Below are 27377 nucleotides of genomic sequence, written 5' to 3' on the forward strand. Positions count from 1 at the left end.
GTTTCGGTTTGGTTTGGTTTTGGAGGTTGTTTGTTTGTGTTTGTTTTGGAACAAAGGCACAAGTTTAAAAGAAAGATGCGTTTCTTTTGCAAGATGTGTTTGTGGAGAAGCAAAATGCGATCAGTGAGAAAGCACAGAAACAACACCCAGCCCTCCCTCCCTCCCTCCCTCCCTCCCCCAGCCCTTGCTCACCCAGCCCTCCCTCCCTCCCTCATCCAGCCCTCCCTCCCTCACTCAGCCCTCCCTCCCTCCCTCATCCAGCCCTCCCTCCCTCACCCAGCCCTCCCTCCTTCACCCAGCCCTCCCTCCCTCACCCAGCCCTCTTTCTGGAAGACAGAAAGCTAGGGGTGGGGAGGGAAGGCTGTCTCTGAGTTTATGGGCAAATCTCCAGGGATCCCGCACCTGGGCTCAGGGCACCTCACTAACTGACTCTGAGCAAAGTCTTTGTGTGTGTGTTTGAGGTTAGGAGGTGGGAGGGTGAAGACTGCGCTCCCAGAAGGAGTGGCACACACTTGCAATTCCTTACAACCCCAAAACAGCTGCAAACCTCACAACCCCACAAAACAGCTTTGACATTGGATTCCTGAGCTAAGGCAAGCTGAGTCTTTTTGTACACAAAACAAAACATTAAAAAAAAAATCAAAGAAACTAGTTACAAAACAAAAAGTTATTAGTTTTCTAATTGTATGATAGATCTGGCTTTATACTTACCGTTCAAGTAAGAGAATGCCATCCAGGAAGGGATGAAAATTAATTTTTAAAAAGACATGCTGACTGGGATGCTTGCTGCTAAACTAGTCAGCTGGAGTTCAGTCCCTGGGACACACATGGTAGGAGAGAACTAATTCACACGAAATTCCTCTGGCCTCTACATACATGCTCTGGTGCACACGCACACATACAGACAATTTTTTAAAACAAGATGCAGTTTCCAAATTTGTAATTTATGGCAGCCTTTAATCATGCTAACTGTTTGATCTTCAGTTTGGAGACGTAAGGAGAGGTATTGGGACTTCACTGTATAATGAAGTATAAATGAGAAGACAGTTTTCTGGAAGAAACGCTACAGACATACTCCAGGGGTTTGAAGGAAGCTTTGATTTTTTACTCTGACACAGGGCACATCTGTGCATCCTGATGCAAACAGGTTTCTTTCCTAATGCCCGTGTACTAAGCTTCATGTGACACTGGGCTCGCCAGATGGGACTCTGTCATTCTGGCTGCAGTGAAGCAAGCCTCCTGGGGGTTGGGCAGTGGCTTCTGTAGCAGGGTGGCTTGGTGAGCTAGCAGCTCTCAATTATTCATTGACAACACTGAGAGGCTAGGAGCAGGCTACCTCAAATGCAGAAAAACTAATTAGCATTTATCTGGGTTGGATAAATCTGGGTTAGATTAAACTGAGCCCATGTATAAATCATGCCAAGACAGTATCTACAGGAAGGAGTTGGGCTCCTTAAAATACAATACAGAACAGTCCAGAATCCAAACATGGCAGCCAAAGTGAGGAAGAGGCCTGAGGGGCACCTCTCTCCAGTTAAGCTGCACACACTGGTGGCTTCTCTCACAAGAGGACCTCTGTGTTTGCTCCTCTAGAATGGGGCCTGCTGTTGGGTAACTTGGAGAGTGAATTCCCTCTGGTCCAGCAAGCACAGGGCCTGCCACCACAGCAGGCTGCAGCAAAGGCCACAGTGGAAAACTGTTGACCAAACATGTCTGGGTTCTAGGCCCAAATTGGAGTCTTTGAACTTTTAGCAGGCTGAGCAGGCCAACCAATGTTACAGTCGAGGCAGAAAATAAGAAAGAGATTGAAGGATGCATTTAGGAAAGAAAACCTACTGCAAATGGTCCTGAGTAAGTAACGGAGATAAAAAAAAAAAATGTACAAGCCAAACAACAGCACATGAGCTAAGCAAAGGGACTGACTTCCAGTATCTTAAAAGGAAGCAGGTCATTGTGGTCAGGATTCTAAGCAGCCAGGGCTGGGACAGGCAAGCATGGGAATCTATGTAAAATCCAGCTAGCTTCTAACTCCATTACACGCGCGCGCGCGCGCGCGCGCGCGCACACACACACACACACACACACACACCTCTTGAGTTCCTGTCCTAAGTTTATGCAAATCTCAAGGCTATAAGCTACCATATGTATTTCATTTCTTAAAAGCAGATTACTTATAAAAATAATCTGGGACAGCTTGTGTTTATTGCGTGCTGCTCAAAATGACTGACACTGCCTTGTTCATAGACAAAGACAATTTGGTATGGTTTGCTTTAGCTAGGTGGTTCCCTTGGGCCTCTCCTATTGCTTCAGCAACTGCATATCAAATACCAAAGGCTCTTTTATTACTGGTAAAGTGCAATTCCTACCTGCATCCCTAGAGGGGCTTTGGTCACCTGGCCTCACTCTGTCCCACTGGGTCCAATTTGATAGCAGGATTAGACTCCCAGAAGTGAGAGATTTCAGTGCGGGTTTAGCTGGTGAAGGAGCCAGCACGTTGGAGAGTGTTTTTAGTTAACACAGCGCATGTGAGCTACTGGTCCTGCCTGAAGTCACAAGGGACCTAAGCTGATGAACAAGTCACATAAAAGGAAAACCAAAAGCACAACACCAATTACGCAAGAGTCTGTGTACACTAAACACAGAAAGACGACGCAGTATAGGTTAGGAAAAGCAAGCTAGCTGTGCTGCCCTGCTCACCAGGATTCAACACGGATTTATAAAACTTGCTGACATCCTACCCAGGGGTGGGGGGAGGGGAAATGGAGAATCTCTTCCTATTTAATGGAACAGGAAAACAGAGTGTTCGCTTTGTTTTCATCCCTTCTGCAATGTTATTGAAGAAGAGAGGTTCAACCTTAGGACCAGGGAGGTGACTCAGTGGGTACTTACTGCCAAGCCGGGTGACTGCGGTTCAAGCCCAGAATCCTTATGTTGAAAGGCAGACTAAAGCCTGCAAGCTGTCCTCTGACCTGCACACTGAAGCTTGACATGTGTATGAGGGTGCATGCGCGCGCACGCACACACACACACACACACACTCACCAAAAAGAATATATATGAGAGATAAGATCGCATGTAGCCCAAGCTGGCCTATAGAGACAAGGATAGCCCTGAACTTCTGATTCTCTTGCCTCCTCCCCAGGGCTGGATTAGACCTGTGTGTGCCACAGCCTGGTGTTCTGCAGTGGTGGGTATGTATCAAACCCAGCGCCTCCTGCATCCTAGGCAAGCACTTTACCAACTGAGCTACAGCGTGCTTTCTTCTTTAAGACTGCATTTTATGTATGCGTATCTGTGTCTGTTTGTACCAAGGCTACTTGTAAGCTAATGCCACCTGTGTGCAGGTGCCAACCGAGGTTAGGAGAGGGCATCAGATCCTCTGGAATTGGGGTTACAGACAGCTGTGAGCCACCTGACCTAAGTGTCAGGACCTGAACCCGGGTCCTCTGAAAGAACAAAAAGTGCTTAACCACTGAACCATAGCTCCAGCTGCTCCACGTGTTTCCTTACTGACACAAAATTAACCAAACCAGTTCCTTGCCTCGGCATAAGAACAGCTTTTGGCTAATATCCACGGCCAGTAAGGAGAATAGCTGAATGGCTTTGAATTAATTTCAGCATCAAAATTAATTATTAAGTGGGAGCTTTATTAGAGCCATGAATCTGAGTGTTAGTGCACTTGACTCTTCAATATCCTTCATTAGAGCTAACAGCATTCCAGATAGATTTAAAAAATGTAAATAAACTCATATGCTAATACATTCTGATTAAAGTAGGTTCCCAAACAAATAATTAACTTTCTAAATAGTCCTCTGGTACATAGTGCTTGATAAACACACCAGCACATGCTGCATCAAGCTTATTTAAAAGAGGAGGAGTGAGGTGCTCTTAATGTTGCAACAGTGGGATAGCGCTTTGAGAACTCAGATGGTTGCCATCCCAGGTGGGAACTGTTAGCTGCAATGATCTTCTTACCACATTCATCCACCCCATCTGCAGCCTCCTCACTACTGAGCATGCCTCTCCAAGGCGCTGTCTGTCGCCCGGTGCCTCTGCTGCAGGACTCTGCTAGTCTCCTCTTTGTCTGCTTCCCACTCTAAACTCTGGCTTGTAATCTTGACTTCCTTGCCCATTACCTTTAAGCATTCATTTCCACCATCTTTTCTTACCTTCCTTTTCCAAGAAGAAAACATTTGGGGGAGAGGGGTCTATAATCCATGGCTTTACAGACATTTCATCCTGTCATTAAAGGTACTGAGAATTCAAACGCTACCTACACGCTATTGCTTCTTAACCAGGAAGCAAGGCATTGTAGCTGAGGCTAGAAAGGGCATGCACGCTCATTTCTTGGCTCTTCCAACTTAAATTTGTAATGGAATAGTCTCAACAAACTGCTCAACTTCTGTCCATGTAGGGGGAGGAAACTGGATGTCTGAAAGAAAGACTGAGGCAGGCAAGCTTCTCCCCCACTAATACCTGCCGCACGCATTACTGAGAGCCACACCTGCCCAATATTTACAATGCCTTAGTCATAGATGTTCTATGGTTAGAAGCCTGGACACTTATTTCACTTATTTTTAGAACGGTATCCATGCTCATTGTGATGGCCTGTGCCAGTTCTGTTTTCAAGCCAGCCCTTGATCACTACAGGATACAAGCTGAAAATGGAAAATGACGAAGTTGTGGAGGCTGAGACGGGACACCGGGGGTTCTGCAGACAGAATGCCTTGAGATGCCTTAGTCACAACTCCGGAAAAAAAAAAACAGACTTCATCGCCATCAGCATTTAATAAGATTCGTAATTACTTAGTATATTGACCCAAGCAATGAAAGAATTACGATAAGACCTACAAAAGTCTGACGTAATGTATATGTAACCCCAATCTGCACGAGACCTGGGAATTGCTGAAGACTCAGTTGGACCCAAGATCCACTGTGAACAAAAAACAGGAGGATGTCTCAGCAAACTATGGAAAATTCCTCAGCCATTCCTGTGTGAAACAGACATCTGAAGTTATCAGGTCAGATCAGTGACAAATCAACTGTTTTCTGGAATGTTGCAAATCGACATGGTAAAAGCTTATGTACCTGTATTAAACACCAGTCACCTTTACTTGGGTGGCCAGAGAGCCAAAGCTTTTGTTCCCTTGAGTTCCAGTTGGAAAACCCTGACGCCAGTGGAAAGGGAGCTGGAGGGAGATGCTCCGTTACCTCCAAGTTCCCCTAATCATGGAATTTATTCAAAACTGTTAGAGACAGGCAAGGGGGGAGGGTGGTGCACTGGATACACACAAGCATGAAGTTGCCAAAGAAAAAGCCTAAGAAAAATGCTTTAAAAACAAAAAATAGTAAGTCCCCAAAATTGCCAAGATGATAAAAGTTTATTTACAAGGACAAAAACTAGACAAATCTGAAGGGAACGTAAAATTTGAAATGCAGAGACAAAGGGAAACACACACCGCAAGAGTCTGAGTGGCAGACAAACGGGCCAATGTCACGGAACAGAAACATTTGCAGAGCTGTCTGGTACCACATCAACACCTGCTTCCTCACCTGCAGACCTGGAGAAGAGAGCACAGGCCAGAGCCTGCACTCACGGTTATGCTGTAAAGAATGTCCTAATTTGCCAACCGATTTCTGTCAGCAGTGGGGGAAACCGTCGTCGTCGTCAATATCTGGCAGTCTTAGAGAAGTGTGTATGCATCCTGGATGCTTCCCTTCATCTTGCTGCATCCCAGTGGGACCACTCGTTTCTGACGGGCCTGACTATAAAAGCACCCAGAACTGTGCCTGACAATACTAAGTCAGTAGCTCTGAATGAGTATAAATAAAGTCTAGATGGTTCCTTCTGCGGGTTGGGGGAAAGACAGAGGTGACAGTCTTTAGAACCCAGAGTGGGATTACTTATCCACGAACATTTATTGCGAAACTTTTGGGATTTGGAGTTCTGTGTTACAATGAATTGATGTACTTGTAAATAGCTATGCCATTACATTGATCATTTCTTCTTTTACCAGTTTTGTTAAATTATGCCTGTAAAGAAATAGGTGGGCTAGGAAACTGGCTTAGTTTGTAAAGTGCCTTCATGTAAGGACAATGACCTGAAGTAGCAGAGGTGAGGGGATGCCTGAAGCTCACTGGCCAGCAAGTTTAGCAAAATTGATTACCTTCATGTTCAGGGACTCTGCCTCAAAATACAGAGGTAGAAAATGCTGGAAGAAAGACACTCAATGTGACCTCAAGTTTCCACATGTATGCAATACACAACCATACATACAGGTGTTCACAACCTCATTAGTACATATACACACAGGTGTGCGCACACGTATGGCCCTTTGCAGATTTTAATTTATTAGCATAAATGGGCATTCCTAATGCTCTCTGCCTGTTTGGATTTGCACTGACATTGTCTCCATAACTCTTGAGGTGGGTAATTTGTGTTTTCTACCCTCCTTCATGATCAGACTTTGTATCATCTCCCAAACACAGGGATCGCTTCAACAACTTAGCATTTGCGTCTGTTTGACTTTTGCTGTGCTGCTTCTCATTCATTTTTATTTCATTTCTGTGCTTGTTTTCATACGTGGTTTTGAGATAATGAAGTCTCATCTATCCCAGACCAGCCTTGAACTAAAGGCCCTCACGGCTCACGTGCTGGGGCTCTGAATGCTGCCGGATCCCTGCACTAAGGGAGCTCTGTGGACCCTGCTTGCTTCTCTGGGCTTCCACTGTGCTGTTCGTCCTTCCCTTCAGCTGTGTTTATTTGTTTTCCTAATCCCTTATGACGGAAATAGAACAACGATTTAAAACTGTTTTTCTCAACTGTATTTAAAATATCAAACCACCTCTAAGCACTGCCTTTGCTGCATCGCACCAATGTAAATATGCCTTGAAAGCGAACTAACTCAAAATCTCAGTGGCTTTCCAGGCTGGACAGGCGGCTCAGCATTTTAAGAGCATAATTGTTCTTATGGAGGACTGGAGTTCAGTTCTCAGCACCAACAACACGTTGCTCACTACCACCTACAATTCCAGCTCCAAGGGCTCTAATGTCCTTCTGACCCCTGAGGGAATAAGCATACACACACACACACACACACAATCATATACACAATCACACACTGGAACACACAATCACACACACAATCACACACACAATCATACACACACACAATCATATACACAATCACACAATCACACACACAATCACACACTCACACACATAATCACACACACAAAATCATATACACAATCACATACTGGAACACACAATCACACACATAATCACACACACTCACACACACAATCACACACATAATCACACACACAATCACACACATAATCACACACATAATCATACACATAATCACACACTCGCACACACAATTACACACATACTCACACACATAATCACACACACAATCATATACACAATCACACACTGGAACACACAATCACACACACAATCACACACACAATCATATACACAATCACACACTCACACACACAATCATACACAATCACACATACTCACACACACAAAATCATATACACAATCACATACTGGAACACACAATCACACACACTCACACACACAATCACACACATAATCACACACACAATCACACACATAATCACACACATAATCATACACATAATCACACACTCGCACACACAAAAGAATGTTAATCCTCTCAGTGGGTTTCAAAACTGAAATTGAATTCTTTTTCCCACACTGCTCCTCCACTGAGGCCCCGTGAAAGGTTTTGTCCCACACCACCTTCCATCTCCCATTCAGCCACAAACTGGAATCCTACTGGTTACAAGGAAGACAGAGACAAGTTGGACTCCCAGAAAAGAGGCTCTAGCTTGGAAATGCCAAATGGTCGGACGGAACCTCTGCTCTCTCCAGACCAGTCAGAACACATCACAAGATCAGGAAGGACAACCCTAGCATGTGTCAGAACTGGGAGACAAACATATCTAATAGGTTACACGAGTGCATAAATTATATCCCATTGTATACACACATATCCCACCAGAACATATCACCCACGAGAGAAAAGGCCTTGGTTGTTTGGCTTTTACACACTGCTGTATCCCCAGTGCCCCAAGCTGCTCACCCCACATGCACAGCCCTCTAAAAGCACTCATTGAATAAATGCAAAACTATCTTCTATTAAGGCCTCTTGCAAATCTGAAGCTAACATATGTCTAGACCTGCTAAATTATTGAATCTAAAGATCTTCCCCCACCCACTGTTGACGGTTTTCTTGGAGCGGTGTAAAAATATTCATCTGTACATTCTGTTTGGGCTGTCAGCTAGAATTCAGACACTAACTAAGTGTTCTGTCCTCTTGGGCTTGGATTGCTAAGCGCTTGTGTTTACAAAATGCGGTGTCAGGGACAGAATTCAGTAACATAACAGCTGAAAACAGAAGCAGGCGAACAGCATGGGAATGAAGGGATGGCATCGTCTTGGGGGCCCAGGCTCATAGTCTGACGGCTGTGGGTGACCTGGGAAAGAGCCTGGGAAGGGTTCTGGCACCGTCTACCACCTCCTCCTCATGTGGACAGAACATCTGTTCATCCTGAGAATGACTTTTCTTCCTCTTCTGTGTGGGAATCTGAGAGTCTCAGCTTGAAAGGACAATTGTGACTGTCCCCATCTGCTGCCTCCAGCATGTCCTTCGGCACCTCCCCTGCTCCCAGTGCCACCACAAAGCCACCCTGTGTCCACCGGCCAGGCTGAAGGAAGGGATATCTTTGAGAAGCATTTAACCCACTCAGGACCCAAGCTTTCTCCTAGACTCGGGCATGGAGACGGGAGAAGAGTATGTTCAAGGCCAATTTGGGCTACAGGGCTAGTTTGAGGCCAGCCTGAGCTTCCTAATATTTATTAGGCTGTGTGGGGGGAAAGAACCGAGAAGCTTGGTTTCCCAAGGAGAGAGGAGAGCATCCTTGACACTGCCACAAAGGAACCAAAGGTGGGGATCCCAACAATAATCAAAGTCCTAGATGGAAAACAGAGACTGTGCTCCCTCTGCTAAGGAGGACACCGTGAAGTCCCTAAAACAGCCATTTTAATACACGAAACTTAAATTGGCAACAGAAGAGACTTTGCAGGGTGAACGGCTCCAGCCTTACAGTCCCGCTTCACCTGACTTTCACTCCTGGTGCAGGCTCTGCACCAGCCTGTGACTTCTGCCACTTACCAAGCGCTCAGAGCACATTCAGCCTATGGCTTCTGGGCTTGCTCCTTCGTTCTCTCAGAAAGACACCCAGGTGGCTGCTCCGTCTCCTGCAGGTCCGTATGCAAATGCCATCTTATGAGAGAATTCTGACAACTCCCTGCTCCTGATCCCACATGCTTAGTTGCTTAGTTGCGATAGCGTTTGCTGTCAGACAGAAGTCTGGCTTACATGTTTGTCTGTTTTTTTTCCTTACTACACTGAAAGCTCAAAACATACAGAACAGAGACTTTGATTTTTCAATATGAGAACCCCCAACCTAGAAAACACTCAGCGTTTGTTGAAGGAAAGCCATCAAGCCTATCTATATTTAAGGCTGCTGAACTCAGCCAGTCAGTTGAGACAAATGGATTGGCGTGGTTCCGAGCAACCAAGTTCACACAAAGCTTCAGAAGGGAAGTCGGGGCATTGATGCCTTGCAGCTTCTCACGTGTGTCTGAGACACAAATCTGCCCCCTTTTTTTTTTTTTTGTGGTCTCTCCTGGTATGACAATAACCCAAACTAAACATTCGTCTCTCTAAGGCAAATTTGGAGAGTAAAGCAGGATGACCTAGTGAAAGGTTAAATTTCAACTTTAGAAGCAGATCATAAGGCTGGTGTTCAACATACGGCGGGATGGTCTCCAAGAACAAGGGACCCTAAGCGAAGCAGAAGGCAGGGTGCTTCTATTATCTGGGTTTCTCTCCCTCCTGCTCTGCCTCCCTCCTCCATCTGTCCCCACTGGCTTTGTTTCTAAAATGAGATCCATCAGTGAGCCCAGGCTTGCCCCCCCCACCTGTGGCACCTCGCTGCCACTGGGCCAAGTAGCTGACCTTGCGTTCACCTTCCCTCCAAATGTGTGACGGAAGACTCTTGTCTTCCTTGTGATGGGAGACTCTTAATTTCTTTCTTGTTCCCATGTTTTAGTTGCCCCACCCCCCCCAATAAGAACACAGCATTTCAATTTAAATTTTAATAAAGGAATAATATGTCCTGTGGCTTCTGCTATTTCAAGACACTTTCAGAACTTGAATGTAGTGTTCAAGAGCCTCCAGAATTGATTTTTTTAAATTTTATATTGTTTTATTTACTTTTATTATTTAACAGCACCTGTTTGGTTTATATTGGGGGGGGAGAGAGAGAGAGAGAAGGTGGGGATCTGGGTTGTAGGGAGGTGGGGAAGATCTGGAAGAACTTGGGAGAGAGGAACCCTAATCAGAATATATTGCATGAAAAATATCTATTTTCAATTTTTAAAATGCTAATGAAATAAAGTTTCCATAATTCCCTTGATGTTTCCATCAGCTGGCCCCCCCATACCCAAACCTGCTGACTCAGAACACACCCTCATTCACACACCCTTGCTTCTCCTTAGCATAGTCACCAGCCCATCTCACCCCTTCTCACTCTTACAACAGGGTTTCTGTTACAACAGTCTCCATCCCTGACCAGCACTTGGTGGAGAAATTTGTAACAAGGTTGCTCTGGCCACACTCATTCACCCCGAGAGCCTGTAGCCCACATCGACATTATCAATGCATTATAAAACCTCCCTTGACCATTCCCATAGGGAACAACTTCTTGCACCTCCAGACTAGATGGTGAGCTGCTCGCTCACTCCACTTCTTGGCGGTGACCTCTTGCTGGCACTGCAGTTAGGTTGCAGCTCTGTCGTCAAGCGTCTGTGTTTAATGAGAATGCCGTATGCCACTCTACTTAAATATGCCCACACCGTGGATTTACGAACTGAAATGTCTTGGGCAAACAAATCCTGAAACATTTGTCAGTGATAATGGTGACAGGGCGCTGCTGTGAGATAGGAATAAACCGTGACGGGCATAAGGTGAAGGGGGTTAAATCAGGACATAACCTTCCCTGGACAGCTGAAGCAGGTTCAAACCTGGACTCTCAGGTCTGTGTGTCTGCTCTTAGCTGGCTCATCCCGGCCGTGTCCTCAAGGACACACAAAGTACAAGATGTGTGTGCTGGGCAAGGGAAAAAATCTTGGCCTGTCATCACATTCCTCTTAAGCTGAAGGAGAATCTGCAGAGAATGGCCCTCTCTGCAGGAAGCACCTTTAGTTTCTCTGGGCTGCACAGCAAGGCTAGTCTGTGCCCTGAAACTGAGACATCCCTCCTAGGTCAAGCAAATGACTCCCTTTAGCCCAAAGGAAGGACTGTCAGGAGGAGACGGTGCCAGAAGCTCTGGACACTGACAATGTGGAGCAGAGCGGTAGGGAATGGCCTGGCATGACCCACTCCCAAGTCAGACAAGGCTGGCCTCTGCCGGGTTCGCCATCTGGAGTGCCTCGAAGGCTCCTCCTGTCTGCAAACTAGGCTTCAGCTTTGAAACTTTGCTGCTGGCTCTGGTGATGACCTTGGAGGCAGGCAAATGAACCTTATGTTATTTCTGTGTATGCATCAACAAAAATGCCAGATCACGCTCACGAGAATCCAGATCAGAAACAATGGAACCGCCTCTCCCGCCACCTGAGTTCATATTCATAGTGATGAGCAGTCGAGCCTGCCTCTGAGCACCTCTGTTCCAATCCTGTGTGCCCCTATATCTTGTAATGGCGTTTCTTTGCCTGCTTCTATCCAGAACCCCTCATAGCAACACAGCCCCTGTGAGAGCTTTGTCCCACATCCTCCCCCTAACCACCCACCCAGCAAATTTCCCTATGAAGGGAGCAAGACTACCCATTGATGGCACTGCTAGCATCCTTGCTAACCCAGTTCACACCCCCCCCCAAGTAGCGTACTATTGTAACTACATGAAAATATCTTTTAAATGATTCCAATTACAGCACTGAGAGGAGGAACAGGAGGAAAAAAGATGCAAGCCAGAAAAATAAAATCTCACATCACACCCCTGCGCCAATCAGGACTAATTACCCTGTGTTGGAAAAACAAATGATGCGTTAATTGTAAACAATCCAATAAGCAAGCTCTCTTCACCGCCAGCTTAGCCGCTTGCCACCACCACATCCGCTGCCAAGTTCAACCCCAGCCAGGTCTACCTCACTAATAGTGAGCTGGCTTTCCTCTCTCTGGGAGGGTGGGTCCAGCAGCCTGCTGCACAGCCATTTGACAGCTGTCTCCATAAGGATCCCGTAGCCTTACCTCCTTCTTAGAGGAGATGGAGGCTGCACTGCTCAACCTGGAAAAGAGAGTCCCTTGACCCGAAATGACTCATCTCTTCCAAGAACAGGAAAAAAAAAAAAAAAGTACCTAGAAAGCTTGCCTGGTTAACAATTGCTGAATTACAACAGTCTACCTGACATGGTGTATTAAGTCTGTGAGATACCTTTCTGCGGGAGTTTGTAATCTCTGTCCTAGGGGAACTAGATAGCAGCAGATTCTGCCCTGAAGGCTGCAGAGGATTGCCTTTTAGTGCTAATGGATATGTGGCTGACTACAAGCTAACAAAGGTGCCTCACAAGCAAGAGGGCACAGCTAGGGGGATTTCCAGCCTCACTGTCTACTCCTGTTCTATGGGAGAAAGGGCATTACAGTCAGGAGTCAGCTCTTCTCCAGAGCCTGACAAATACAGAGGCAGATGCTCACAGCCAACCGTTGGACTGAGCTTGGGGGTTCCCGATAGAGGAGTTGGAGAAGGGAGTGAAGGAGCTGAGGGGGTTCACAGCCTCATGGAAGGAGCAACAGTGTCAACAGGCCAGACCCCCCAGAGCTCCCAGGGACTGGACCACCAACAAAAGAGTACACATAGAGGGACCCGTGGCGCTGGACACATATGTGACAGAGTATGGCCTTGTTGGACATCAGTGGGAGGAGCGCTCCTTAGGCCTGAGGGTGTTCGATGTCCCAGTGTAGGGGAATGCCAGGGCAGGAGGACAGGAGTGGGTGGGTGGGGGACCACCCTCACAGAGGCAGGAGAGGGGGGATGGGATGAGGGTCTCTGAAGGGGAGACCTGGAAAGGGGAAAACATATGAAATGTAAATAAAGAAAATATCCAGTCAAACAAACAAACAAACAAACAAACAAAAAGGACTTCATAGCTCACTGAACCTTTTTGTAGCACATAGCATCAAACCCAAGGCCACCCAGGTGTGGGTTCAATGCTCTACCGCAGGGGTCTACATCGTGCCCTCCACAGCTCTCATACAGCAAATCTCCCTATGAGAAACAATATTCTGTTGATTTGTTTAAAGTATCAATTATCAATATGTTTTCAGTTCGCTTCCCCTAGCCTGTTTCATACAATCCCCACATCTGTACGCGCCAGCTTTGCTTCTACCAGAAAGACAGGTAAGGACGTCCTCAGTCATCGCTGGCTCTGAAGGAATTTAACTCTACGGACTGTCACTGACTACCGACAACTCAAGCACTTTCAGAAATGGAGATATTAACACTTGGGAATGAGATGGCAAGGAGATGGCGATACATTTATAGAAACGTGAGTCGTAAAATACTTAATAATACAAAGTTTAAAGTTATGGATCGTGTATCATTTGCTGACATGTAGATGATATAGATAATATGGATATAGACATATGCCTCCTATAGATGGGGATTCTCATCATTTGGTCATACAATACTGAAAACCACCAATTGTTTATATTTCTGCTGAGCAGTCTGTGAATATATTTTCCTACACGTACCACAAGTACCGTGATATACCTGAGAGTCATTTATTATTCATCTTTTATCAGTGAACTGCTGAGACCTCAAATCAACACACATAGCAGTGCAACCTATACCCCTGGATTGAAATAATGTGGTTTTTTTTTTTCCAAAGCACTTTATTTTTTTTTCTTTTTATGGCTTAATAGTCTCACGTCACCATGACTGTCTTGCCCACATTCTCCAGAATGCCTGAGTCTTTCCTATCAAAATAAAATCAAATGTAGTTCAAAAGATAAAGGCAATTCTCAGAGTAGACTTAAAACAATGCAGTAGAAACAAGCAGTCAGGCAGCAACATAAAATTCGGACCAAATATTGTTGTCAATCTCGGCGACTGTGCTTTCTCTTGATAATGTAAGAAAATATTGGAATTTCATTACAATAGTATAAGAAAAAGGCTAGGCTTGGTCTTCTAAAAATCTCATAATAGATTGAAATTACTCCCCTCAAAAACAAAACAAAACAAAAAAACGACCTTGCTATTTAAAAATAAAACAATCCAAAGGGAGTGCACACACACACACACACATACACACACACACACATACACACACACATACACACACACATACACACACACACATACACACACACATACACACACACACATACACATACACACACACATACACACACACATACACACATACACACACACATACACACACACACACATACACACACACATACACACACACACATACACACACATACACACACACACATACACACACATACACACACACATACACACACACATACACACACACACATACACACACATACACACACACACATACACACACACATACACACACACACATACACACATACACACACACATACACACACATACACACACACACATACATACATACACACACACACACACACACCCCAAACCAGAAGGCCACTGGTGTTTACATAACAGACACTCGAGGGGGTTTTATGTGTTTGCCTTTGACAGCCATGCCTTTCCAGCTCTCATTAGCAGTCTAGAGACCAGTCCTTTGTCAGCACTACCCTTTCAAAAAGCAATCACCATGCTTTTAAAAGAGCTTAGCTCTCCTGGGGGAAAAGAGAGGATCAGAATGAAGGTTCTTAACGGTAGGCAAACCGAGTGCCACAGTCCAGGGTCTGTAACTCTGAAACCCAAGGCTCCTGTTTGCACAAATGTGCCAGCAAGAACTGTTACAGCAAAAACTAAACCCTAACTCACCCGAGGGCTGTTCTGAGTCCCTCTTCCCCCTGCCTAAGAGATAGCCACAGAAGCAGATGCCCAACTGCCCTTCGTACGAATGCATTTGACAGTGGGGCATTGAGCAGGATGACCGGCTAAACACAGAAACCTACACTGACGTAAAAAAGACTCTGCCCTCGGAGTCAGGAGAAAGAGCAATGGCCCAGGTTAAGCTTGCTAAGTAGTGCTGCATAGTCTTCATGACAAATGGCCACTGCCTGTGGGCTCAGGCAGCAGGACCTTCTGTTTCTCCTCCTCCTTCAGCCTCAAGATGTACACACTGCCAGGCATCCACCTAGCCTGCCCAGCTACCTTCAGTCCCAGCCTGACTCTCACAGCACAGGTCCCATAAGCTTCATATCCTCATTCAGCTTTCCCTTCCATCCCCCATCCCTCCATCCCCCATCCCCCATCCCTCCATCTCCCATCCCCATCCCTCCATCCCCCATCCCTCCATCCCCCATCCCTCCATCCCCCCATCCCTCCATCCCCCATCCCTCCATCCCCCATCCCCCATCCCTCCATCTCCCACCCCCATCCCTCCATCCCCCATCCCTCCATCCCCCCATCCCTCCATCCCCCCATCCCTCCATCCCCCATCCCTCCATCCCTCCATCCCCCCACCTCCCCATCCCCCCATCCCCCCATCCCTTCCATCCTCCCATCCCCCCATCCCCCATCCCCCATCCCCCCATCCCTTCCATCCCCCCATCCCCCCATCCCTCCATCCCTCCATCCCTCCATCCCTCTATCCCTTCCATCCCTCCATCCCTCCACCCCTCTATCCCTTCCATCCCTTCATCCCTCCATCCCCCCATCCCCCATCCCTCCATCCCTCCATCCCTTCCATCCCTCCATCCCTCCATCCCTAGCGCACACTAGCCTGAACACTCTGAACCCCGAATGACTGAACGTGGCTGCTGAAGGACCCTCCTGCCTCCTTCATTCCTGTCTCTCCCTTTACAGCGCCCCCATGATGCTTCTTTAACAGTAACTATGTCATTGTTACATAGTTTCTTCAGATTTTCCCCAAACTCAAAGACCATGGAAGTCTAAAGTTACCACACTGACTTGGACCCAACCAACCTTCACCCTCTCTCTTCTGCTCCCTCCCAATACAAATCTCTCAAGACCTCATTCCACACAAGCCCTGTGTCTCCCTTTACCACCACACACCCATGCTTAAAATCCCAAATTATCCTAGTCTCCTTGCCTCCCACCATTTACCCCATGCCCTGACCTCTGTAAGGAAATCTGGGCAGCATCTCTACCTAGTCCCACCCTTGCTTCAGCCTCATTTGAGGCCCCACATGGGCAAAAACGCTTCCTTCACCTTCCTAGCCACTGTGACCTCCCTCATGGATTCCCACCACACTCAGGGTAGACTATTCATTTGATACTTGATATGCATTTCCTTCTATTATCAGAGTATTTAATTTTTCATACCTATGTATCTTGTCTCTTTATAACCAGATTTTAAATGCCCTATCTCATATTTTATGAATAAAGATGTGAACTCCACTCTATAGTTTCCAAGGAAAAGACAACATCAGCAGATTCAACATACAAAAGGTGAAGGATTTCTTTATCCAACCCTTTAAATCTATTGAATACTGTGGGCTGAGCACATTTTAGACACTGAGGATTACATGAAAAATAGCAGCATAAGATCTGCTCTCATGGGGCTTATGGTATAGCCTGGAGACCAGACATTAATGAAACGGGTATGTAAATAACGGTACATATAAATTCTGCTCAGGGATGGGCAATATAAACAGGCTGTGCTGGCTAGTTTATGTCAACTGGACACAAGCTAGAGTTATCTGAATGGAGGGAACTTCAATTGAGAAAATGCCTCCATAAGGTCCACCGTAAAGTATTTTTTAATTAGTGATTGATGGCAGAGGGCCCAGCCCATTGTGGGTGGGGCCATCCCTAGACCAGTGGTCTTGGTTCTATAAGAAATAAAGCTGAGAGCTGGGCCGTGGTGGCACATGTCTTAAATCCTACTTCTTGCAGAGGCAGGTGGATTTCTGAGTTCGAGGCCAGCCTGGTCTACAGAGGGAGTTCCAGGACAGCCAGGGCTATACAGAGAAATCCTGTCTTACAATACCAAAAAAAAAAAAAAAAGAAAGAAAAAAGAAAAAGAAAAGAAAAGAAGAAATAAGGAGAGAGAGAGAGAGAGAGAGAGAGAGAGAGAGAGAGAGAGAGAAAAGAAGGAAGCTGAGAAAGCCATGATGAGCAAGCCAGTAAGCAGCATCCCTCAATGGCCTCTGCATCAGCCCCTGTCTCCAGGCTCCTGCCCTATTTGAGTTCCTGGCCTGACTTCCATGATGAACAGTGCTGTGGAAGAGGAAGCTGAGTAAACCCTGTCCTCCCCAAGTTTCTTTGGTCATAGTGTTTCATCACAGCAGTAGTAACCCTAACTAGCAGACAAGCTTAGCGTCACTTTCAGATGCTCAGATGCTCAGATGCTCAGATGCTCAGATGCTCAGATGCTCAGATGCCACCCCTGGCAACCCACTCTGAATCCTGCCTGCCTTCTGCCTCGTCCAGCTTCCGGTAAATACACAGAATATTCTTGTTGCAGGAGATGGACAGCTCCTGCAGGCAGAGGTCCGAGACAATCTGTTAGAGGGGCAGAGTTAGAGAGGAGAGTTGAACTGGAGAGGGGCTCTCTGAACATGGCAGGAAACAAGAGTACAAGACAGAAGACATAACAGGAAAGAACTTGCCTTTGAATTCCTTAGTTGCAATCTTGGTAATTCTAGATCAGTCTATTTATAAAACTGCTTAAGCCTTTTTTACTTTGTCTTACAGAAGTGTTCTCTCATGAATCAGACTTCGCAGGTTCTCTAAAACCAAGAAAAAGTGAAAGAAGAAGAAGGGGTTGGGAGGTGGCTGTGAGTCTCGAAGGCGTTAAGGTGCAGTGGGAGCAAGAGTAATCAAATCGCATTGTAGGGACGTCCCAAAGAATTCATCAAGATATTACAGTTTTAAAAGAAGGACGGTCAGAATATCGTATTATAAACTTGCTCTTGTGCTTCAAGGTTATGTTCTATCCTTTTATGGAATTAGGACTCAAAATATAAAAATAAATAGAGGAAGCCCACTTGTCGTCTCCTCATCCAGCCCTGCCTGCACCGAGCAGAGGAAAGAGCAAGCCACTCAGCAAAACCTATGGCAACCAAATCCTAACATTTTGCAGAGAAAATTCTCAGGTGCACCTTGAAATCTTCATCACCGCAGGCAACCAAAGGAGGGCAACGCCTTCCATTGCCCCTTCTGCCTGGGCTCCAAGGATTTTCAGGACTCAGCAAAGGTAACTCAGCTCACAGAATCAAAGCACAGTAGATTTTCTCTCCTTTCCTTGACTTCCTGACTTCATGAGCCATGGCCCAGTACACTGGTGGCCGGGAATAACTTCAATTTACTCTTAGAATACAAATTAATTACTTAATAAACGAAATAGAAATTAAATTTTTATTCTTATATTTAATATTATACAGACAATTTTTCTATCCATGGGTAGAAAATCATGCCAAAACCTACTCTTTGAATATTAAAAAAATAAAAACTAAGATTCATCCAAGCAAACAGGAAAGAGAGATACCAGAGAGTGCAAACTGGTGCTTCAATAGAGCTCTTTTCTGAAAAATCTTTATACAATGTTCAACAAGGGCTACTCCTGACCTAAGAAATTCGTTTGAATGTGCTCCTCAGTCACACGCCCCTGTTAGTATGGGAAGCCTGGAATCCCACATTTTAGGAAGCAGAGGTAGGAATTTGAGAGATCAAGGCCGCCTAGGGCCAGAAAGCAAGACCTCGCTTGGCTCAGCAGGAAAATCACACTGCTTCCTACACAGCTGTAAAACTGCAACATTGTATCTCACACATAACTAAATCCAGGAGCACTAAACCCCTTAAATAGGTGCTCACAGGATCACTCCAGTCCCTCGCTCTGGGGATAAATCGATAGTATCCTGATGTTCTGTTGAAGTTTACTGAGAAGAGATAACAAAGCCCATGAGAGACTTAGAGTGGACTGAAGGGGACATTTTATCCTATATGTAAATCTGGCATTTTATTAGAGAATTACAAAAGCTGAAACTGCTAGGCACAAAATTATTCTGGCTACTTCGTAAACCATCCTGGTATTTCTGCAGCACAGGGTTCTGTGTCCGTCATTTACCTTTAGTCGCCTCAGTGTGCACACACGGGTACCAACATCAACTGCCGTGGGCTTGTATCCTCACATCGTTAAAGGCTTAAATATAGCTTTTAAAAAATGAATTATGTATGAGGGCTGGTTATCTGGGAACCAAGACAGAAGCATTTATCACATATCAAGCCAATAAGGACATTTGTGCTTGCATTAAAGTTTGGATTCTCTCCCACAGTGCTGCAGGCTATCAGCTGAGGGCACCCCACCACACAGCTTTGCAAAAAGAAGACGACTTTGCAACAAGAAGACAACTGGAATAATGCCGGAGGGCTTGAGAAAGCGATTCAAAAGAGGTGAACTGGGATTCGAAGAGGAAAGGAGTTGGCTGAGGTGTTAGAAGAGGCCCAGAGTCTCACAGCAGGGCTCTGTGAGAAGCACAGGGAGGGGCAAGGGTTGGAGGCCACATACTGTGGAAGCCCAAGAGCCAGGAGTCCTCACTAGGAGCCTTAGCCATCAATCAAAAAAATTAGGAGTCACTTAGCAGTATAGTAAAAAAATCACTCTATAATCCACAGTGAATCAGGGGAGAGGGGACCTAGGCAGAGCGATTTAGAGTCTGTGAGCCAAGGAAGAAAGACAGAGAACAGGGGTTTTCAGCTCACGAGGAAACTGGACCAGGAGTCCACTTACCTCACTCACAAAACTTGCAGTGTAGTTTTGCCTTAAGATGCATCGTTTCAGAGAGTTTGAGTGAGGATAGAAGAAGAAACTGTCAAACTGAGGTAATAAAACTAACACTAAAATCTTTCCTAGTGGAGGCAAAGAGGTTAAGATGCGCTCGACACTCAGTAAACCATTTGAAACCTAGAAAGCTGCTTTCAGAGCTAAGCTACCATACTAACGGGAGAAGTGACATGCTAGCCATGACTGAAATCTGGTTTTAATCAGGAGACAGGATTTATAAGAGAATAGCTTGGCGAGCTGTGGTAGTTGCAAAGTCAAACCACCTATCACTACTATTGAGCCCTTGATTTTAGCTACACGGTTATCAATCATCCTTTTATAAATTTGGGTGCTTTTCTTCAGCCTTAATATTCTGACCCATAACTACTGAATGTTTTAATGTTCCTCAGATGGCTTCCAAACACCTCTGGGCACTGACCACCCTCTCCAGCACTCCCTATCTATTTTGGAAACAGAGTCTCACATTTACCACCCACCCTTAATGACTTCTACACTGATCACTACCTACGGCGCCACGCTCGCTCCATATTTGATGAGTGAGCCAACTAATGTGACGCTCCTGTGAATCTTCTGTGTCAACGACCTGTCCCTCCAGACCACAGGAGCATGTCACCCTGGAGACCACACCCTAGAAATCACCACTAAAGGATGACTATCATTCGGCCACACCCACAAATGTCCTCCCTTTTATTACTTCCACTTGAACTCTGGAATGCTTGGTTTTCACCTTAATTTTTCAAGCGCTCCCAGACTGTTAGCGCCCCGTCCTGTCCAGCCACATTCCACCCCACCAGCTTGTGTTTGCAAAACGCATGTCTGAGCAATCCCCACCAGGCTGTCAAATCTTTGTTCCCAGTGGCTGAGCTCTGAAAGAGAAAATGCTGGGCAGTTCCAACCAGCACCATTCACTCTTATAAGTGCTTAGCCCCGATGGCTCTCTGTGACAATAGCAACATGTCCACCTATCCCTGGCTGACTGACCTCCCTCCAACAAGACTCCCAAACCTTGACCACATGCCTTAAAGTTCCTTATCCTACGGCCTTTATTTGTCTTCTTTACAGTAAAGTGAGGGGTGTCAGATAGGGGGATGCTCTCTTCCCTGCTCCTCCAACTCAGATATACCCACTTCAGCACCATCTTCACTCGGGCCCCCATCTAAGGAACAGGTTCCCTGCTCTTGCACCCTGTAAGGCTGTGGTTTCTTCCCATATCCTAAGGCCAAGGCCAAAGAGACCTTGAGAGACACAGTCATAGCCATTTGTTCTGTAGATACGTTTGTTCTGTCTAAATCACCCCAAGATCCCCTATCTTAACTGTTATCATTGCTGAGTATACTACACTTTTATTACCTGGCTCGTTATCATGCTGGTACAATATGCTTTTATTAAAGTCTCTTAGTGACTGAACAGCTGCGGCTCTCGGATCTGATTTCATCCTCCTAGCACCTGAGCTTATCAAGTGCCTTGCATTTGCCTGCTTAGCTCCGTCCTCTGGAAGGTAAGTGTTTATGGGAGCAGAGGCTGTGCCTGTTACACATTCTACCCTAGTATCTGGTGTGTAATAAATAAATGTCTTTTGGGTAACTATCCCTATTTCATGACCAACCTCAATCAGGCAAGCAGTGGGAGCCATACCTCATGGGATTAAGTCGGCCTCTTCCCTGGGAGTTTGAACTTGGGTAAAACTAGTCTCACTGAGTGACTGACTGTCCACAGGATCTCATCCTGACAGAGCTCTAGGCCCTGATCCAATTCACCCCAGAGTCCAAAGTGAATTTCCTCCTTGGTATTTGTGAAATGGTCCAGTATTCTTATAATTGGTTACTTAGTGTTAAACATTTGTTTATGTTTGTATCTTGTGTAGATGGGCATTTTGCCCACGTGTATAACTGCACGCCAGAGGAGGGCATTGGCCCCCATGGGACTTCAGTTACAGAGGACTGTGAATGCTGGGAATTCAGAGTCTGCCCTCTAGCACAGCAGTTCTCAACCTGAAGGTTATAGCCCCTTTGGGGGGTGTTACATATCAGATATTCTGCATATTAGATATTTACAATTCACAGTAATGTACCATAGCAAAGTTACAGTTATGAAGTAGCAGCAAGAATAATCTTATGGCTGGGGGGAGGGGCAGTCACCAGAGCATGAAGAATTGACTTAAAGGGTCGCAGCGTGAGAACCACTCTGCTAACACCTAACTAGTTACTTTTTAACTTAAACTAAAATTTCCTGACATCTATTCCCAAGAGATTGCTTAGTACTACTCTGTTCTTTTGTACACTATGCTATATATACCATACTGTACAGGTTCCAAAATAAACATCATGAAGCCAAAGTTCTGGTTTGGGTTTTGTTTTTCTATCCAGGGGATAGGGTTAGGAGAGGTAGAGGAATGACTCAGAAAGAAAGATTTACTGCCACAAAGCCTGGAGACCTGTGTTTAGTCCTTGGAATCCATGTGGTACAAGAAAAGAACCAACTCCTGTTAGTTGTACTCTGAACACATACACACACATGTGCACACGCACACATACAGCACACACACACACGCGCACACACACACAGGAGCATACACACACATGCACACTACTAAATAAATAAATACAAAAAGATATTGTTACAATGTAAAAAAATGTGCTCTGCTTATAATTTCATGTGCACATACGTGGGTTTGTGTGTGTATGCATAATAAGTAGTTTACTTTAATGAAATGTGTGCTGTCAGAAGGCACTGTCTTTACAATCTGCACTCTTAACTATTCCACGCTTAGGACTATTTCCATGTTTTTTTGGCTGAAGGCATTTTTAAGTGAAATCTGATACCAATTTCATTTCATGACCATTTCCTTAACCATCAAACACAGGACAGTTAAAGAACCTGCCTGGCTACAACAGTCCAGGACACATGTAGCCTGGAGGACAAGCTGCAAGCAGCTGGCACTGGATCTTGGAAACAGACAGCTCTGGCTCAGAGTGTACAGGAAGCCAAGCGCCAGCATCATGGTAGCACATGGTACAGTACTTACCAAATAAACGCTGATGGAAGAGGAACTTGCCAGCAATCAGTCCTATGAGAATGGCCAGTAGCCATAGAAGCACCTTCAAAATCCTCCAGCCAACTCCTCTAGGGTATTTATTTGTTACAAATGAAAAACAGTTTCCAACAACAATAACATTAGCTTCTGTTTGGCTGTGAGAGACTGGGTCCTCGGCGAATATCAAGAAGTTAAAGAAGATGACCAGGTAAGCCACGATCATGCGAGACCAAGGATGCTGGAAATAGTAGCGGAAGTCTTTACCCATCCTTCAAGCCTTTGGTGCTGCTTGACCTGCATAAGGAAAGACATCAAGTTAAAACCAAAGACAAGCCATCTCTCTGTTGTTCAGACCCATTCATGCCTGCTGCACAAGAAGATAGGTGGGAAACACCACACCTATTCCTGCCTATGGCACCAGAACAAGCCTCAAGCTGAAGGACGTTAACTCTGTATTCAATTCTAATATATATATATATATATATATATATATATATATATATATATATATTTACAGGTTTTTCAAGACAGGGTTTGTCTGTGTAGCCCTGGCTATCCTGGAACTTGATCTGTAGACCAGGCTGGCCTCAAACGCAGAGATCTATCTGCTTCTGCCTACTAAGTGCTAGGATTAAAGACCTGTGCCACCACTGACCAGGTTTATTTTTAATCTCCTATCATTTGAGGACTAGTGAGCAGATAAAAGAGAAGAGAGGGCCTGGAGAAATGGCTCAGTGGTTATTAGCACTGACTGCTCTTCCGAAGGTCCTGAGTTCAAATCCCAGCAACCACCTAGTAGCTCACAGCCATCTGTAATGAGATCTGAATGCCCTCTTCTGGGGTGTCTGAAGACAGCTATAGTGTACTTAGATATAATAAATAAATCTTTGGTAGGGGGGACAAGAGAGGGAAGAACAAAGCTAAGGTGATAGCCAGGCTTGATGGCACACACCTGTAATCCCAACACTTGGGAGGTAAAAGCTGGAATTTTACGAGTTCAAGCCCAGCTTGAACTAACCAAGTTTGACACCAGTCTGGGCTACATGAGACCATTGTGTTTTGTTTTGTTTTGTTTTGTTTTGTTTTGTTTTGTTTTGTTTTAGTGAGATCATGACTATGGTGACGATGACATGGAGGGGGGGAGCACAACATCTTTGTGATGCTTTTAGACAGTTTATCTTATGACAATACTACGAAGCCACTTAAAAGATCAAGTGATGCAAAAGTAAAATACATATTAACAAACACGGCCCAAATCTGTCTCTGCACAGCGGTGAGTAAGTAATTTGATGGATATGGGATATGCTTCCAAATCTATTTCTAGACATCATTAAATGGGCATATGGGCAGAAATTTCAAAAAAAAAAACCTTTAGAGTCTGGTTAAATAATTTCAGGAAATATTTAATATAGCCAAGTCTATACTAAGCATTTCCCCCAGGGGTGGAGGTGGGTGGGCAGAGCTGGACCATTGTGCTTCTGGGGGTGACAAAAAAAAGGGAAGCTTTCACAGAGAAAGACATGGCCAAGTCCAAGGTCCAGGCTAAGTAGGGTGTTTCCCCAGGTGGAGATGACAGACGTCCTCCTCATCCTCCTCCTCTTCCTCATCTTGTTTCTTGAAACAAGGTTTCTCCACGTATGTTGCCCTAGCAGACCTGGAATTCTCTGTAGACCAGGCTGGCCTCAAACTCCAAGAGATCCACCTGCCTCTGCCTTCTGGGTGCTGGAATTAAAGGTGTGCATCACCTTTGCCCTGAGGGTTGCGCCTTCTTAAGAGCTATGCACAAATTCCCCTACATTGTAACTCCCACATTGGGCCTGCCTTAAATCTAGTGGGTCTTGTGAGAGGAGCCAATGGCTTCTGCTAGCATTCATTTTTTTGTCAGCTGACTTGGCACTCAGACTCAGCTAGATCTGTCTCTTTAGCAATAGTAACAGTTTAGTTACTAAATGACAAAAATAATAAGGGGTATAATTGGACTTCCATTGACCAGCTCATTTTTCTCCTTTCACAGTTTTTTAAAATAAGTCCAGAGAAATTAAAAAAAAAAAAAAAACAACCTCCCCCCCAAAAAAAAACTCTAAAGGAATTAAGCCTGGCAATGTCCACACAGCTGTGCACTGGGTGTCTGTTTTGGGACATAACAATTCTCTAAATGCTGTAATTACCACTGCCACCTCTTCATTTTACAGGGATGGAACTGAGGCTCTCAGAGTTTGTGAGTCAACACAGAACTGTGATCTAAGTCTCTTCGGTCTGAGCCCAGGGCATGACTACCAGCCCCAGGTCTGCTTCAGGTACTTGCAGGGAGGAATCAGGGCCCACCCCACCCCCAGGATGCCAGGCCTTGCATACTTTCTAGGGGTACATCTGTCTCTAGAGACAATGGATCAAATGCTGAATTCTGTAATATACCCTACTATTCCCGGGGGTGGAGGGTGTAAATAAAAAAGTCCTTCACAGATCCCGAACACTTGGAGAAACCCGGGGCAGGAGAGAATTGATAAAGTTGTTGTTTTACACCCGTCTGAAAGTATAAATATGACACACAAGTCTGAAGTTCTTCAGAGTCAATGGAAGATCTAAGAACAGGCACCAGGGCTTCAAAACATCACACTCCTGGTTCACGAATGTCAATGAAAGCCATAATCTAAATTAATGAAGATTTGGTTACGACTCTTCTTCAAAAAGCAGCATTAATACACACATGGATTGACCATAGGGTTCAACCAAACTGGTAGCTCCTACACCCTTGAACCACGAGCCTGCTAAGCAACATCGAGTCCCAAAAGATCTTCACAGATGCTCAGTTCAGTTAAGCCTGTTCCTGGGCTCTGTGACTCAGTATGCTTAAGAATGGTGACTTGCACGCCGCAAAGCAAATGTTGTAGCACAAATAGGAATAATATAAATGTTGGTGACAGTTGACTGCCATTAGCCCACGGTTAACAAATGTTCATGCAGAGCCCCTGGAAGTATCCAAAAACACTGCTGTGTTATTGTTTTGTTTTTTGTTTTTTTAACTTCAGAATCTTGCTTTGTGGGCAATGTCCACATGCCAGAGTCAAATGAGCGCGTTCAGATGTTATTGGAGACAGCTGCTGCAACACTATTTTGGGAGCCAGAACTACATACAGTGCTGAGCAGGAACCCTACACCAGTGCACGATCTCAGTTCATTCCAAGCAATGCCATGAATGTTCCTCTTGCTATCATGTTACAGATAAGGACGGGGAAAGTCCAAGCACTTGCCACCCATTAACTCACAGACCCAACAAATGAAAAAGTCAAAAATGTAATGCCCAGGTCTTCAACGACCTTTCTTTTATTAGTGCTGGAGGCGGGTCCTACAATAAGCTATCTCTGTCATGTTTCAAATTCACTTGTCTTTTCTTCCAACAGTTCAGTGACTTCGATCCCAGCAGAAAGAAGCAAGACCCTCATCTGGGTCATTTCATCTCTGTATGAGAAACACTAGGATAGGTTTGCTGTTTTTCTTATATCCAGAAGTTAAAATGGCATCTCCCAGATCTCAAGCACTCACAGTTACTCACAGGGTCTCTCTGCTCATCCCTCTTCTGTGACTTTAGACACTGAGATGTCAGACGTCTGTCTAGTCCTTGAGGCCCGGCTTTCTAGTCCTTTAGATGCCCTGATATGATCCAGAGTGCCAGATATGTTTCCACCTTTGCAATTCACAATCAGCATCTCCATGAACCACAGGTTCCTGCTGACCCTGTTGCTAGGAATCCAGGATGGAGGTTTTCCAATAGACTATGCTACTAGGCACACAGTTTGCAAATGTTTTGAATTCTAATACTACAACTGTAGGTGGGGATGCCTGTCTCTTTCCTCTTAGCAGTTCCTAGTGAAATCACCCACTTACAGGTTTAGCTTCTTCACTTGATCCTCCTTATCGAGATCATAAGGGGCAATTTCCTTCCTGGGCCGGGCTTAGTGCTGAGCTAATCACAGGCAATCAATAGATGTGAACTGAACAAACTCAGACATAAAAGAGCTCTCTTTGTCTAAGGAGGCTCAACAGCCATGTGACAGTAAACATCTGCTAAGGAAAAGAGGAAAGGCAGGCAACCAACCCTAAGCCTGCCATGATGGCACAGCCCCTAACAATACTGACCTCACTCCCAGCCCACGCCGTCAGCACCCAACTCTGTACTGCATCCATTGCCATCACAGACAGCTAACATTCACTGCGTACTCACTGGACACAAGACTCTATACTGATGAGCTCTGCGATCATCACTAATAAACTGAGTGGCTGCATGGTAAGGAAAATGCTCTTATCTCTCGCTTGCAC

The 27377-nt window shown here is 45.3% G+C and overlaps 1 protein-coding gene across 4 annotated transcripts in view; it reads right to left on the reverse strand.

Annotated features, from left to right (window-relative positions):
• Tmem117 (transmembrane protein 117) overlaps window positions 1-27377 on the reverse strand; it is a 496189-nt gene that overhangs the window by 464398 nt on the left and 4414 nt on the right. The window contains exon 2 of one of the 4 annotated variants that reach the window (XM_021183072.3): window positions 23052-23354. In XM_021183072.3, coding sequence (XP_021038731.1) covers window positions 23052-23328 — 277 coding nt within the window. In that variant the 5' untranslated portion in view covers window positions 23329-23354. Of the gene's footprint in view, window positions 1-2366; window positions 2493-9215; window positions 9305-23051; window positions 23355-27377 lie in introns of those variants that run through there. The other 3 variants (XM_029469872.2, XM_085831589.1, XM_029469873.2) reach the window with 3 other exon arrangements.

The sequence above is a fragment of the Mus caroli genome, unplaced genomic scaffold, assembly GCF_978045245.1.
Source record: "Mus caroli unplaced genomic scaffold, Mus_caroli_1 scaffold_16, whole genome shotgun sequence".
Lineage (NCBI taxonomy): Eukaryota > Metazoa > Chordata > Mammalia > Rodentia > Muridae > Mus > Mus caroli.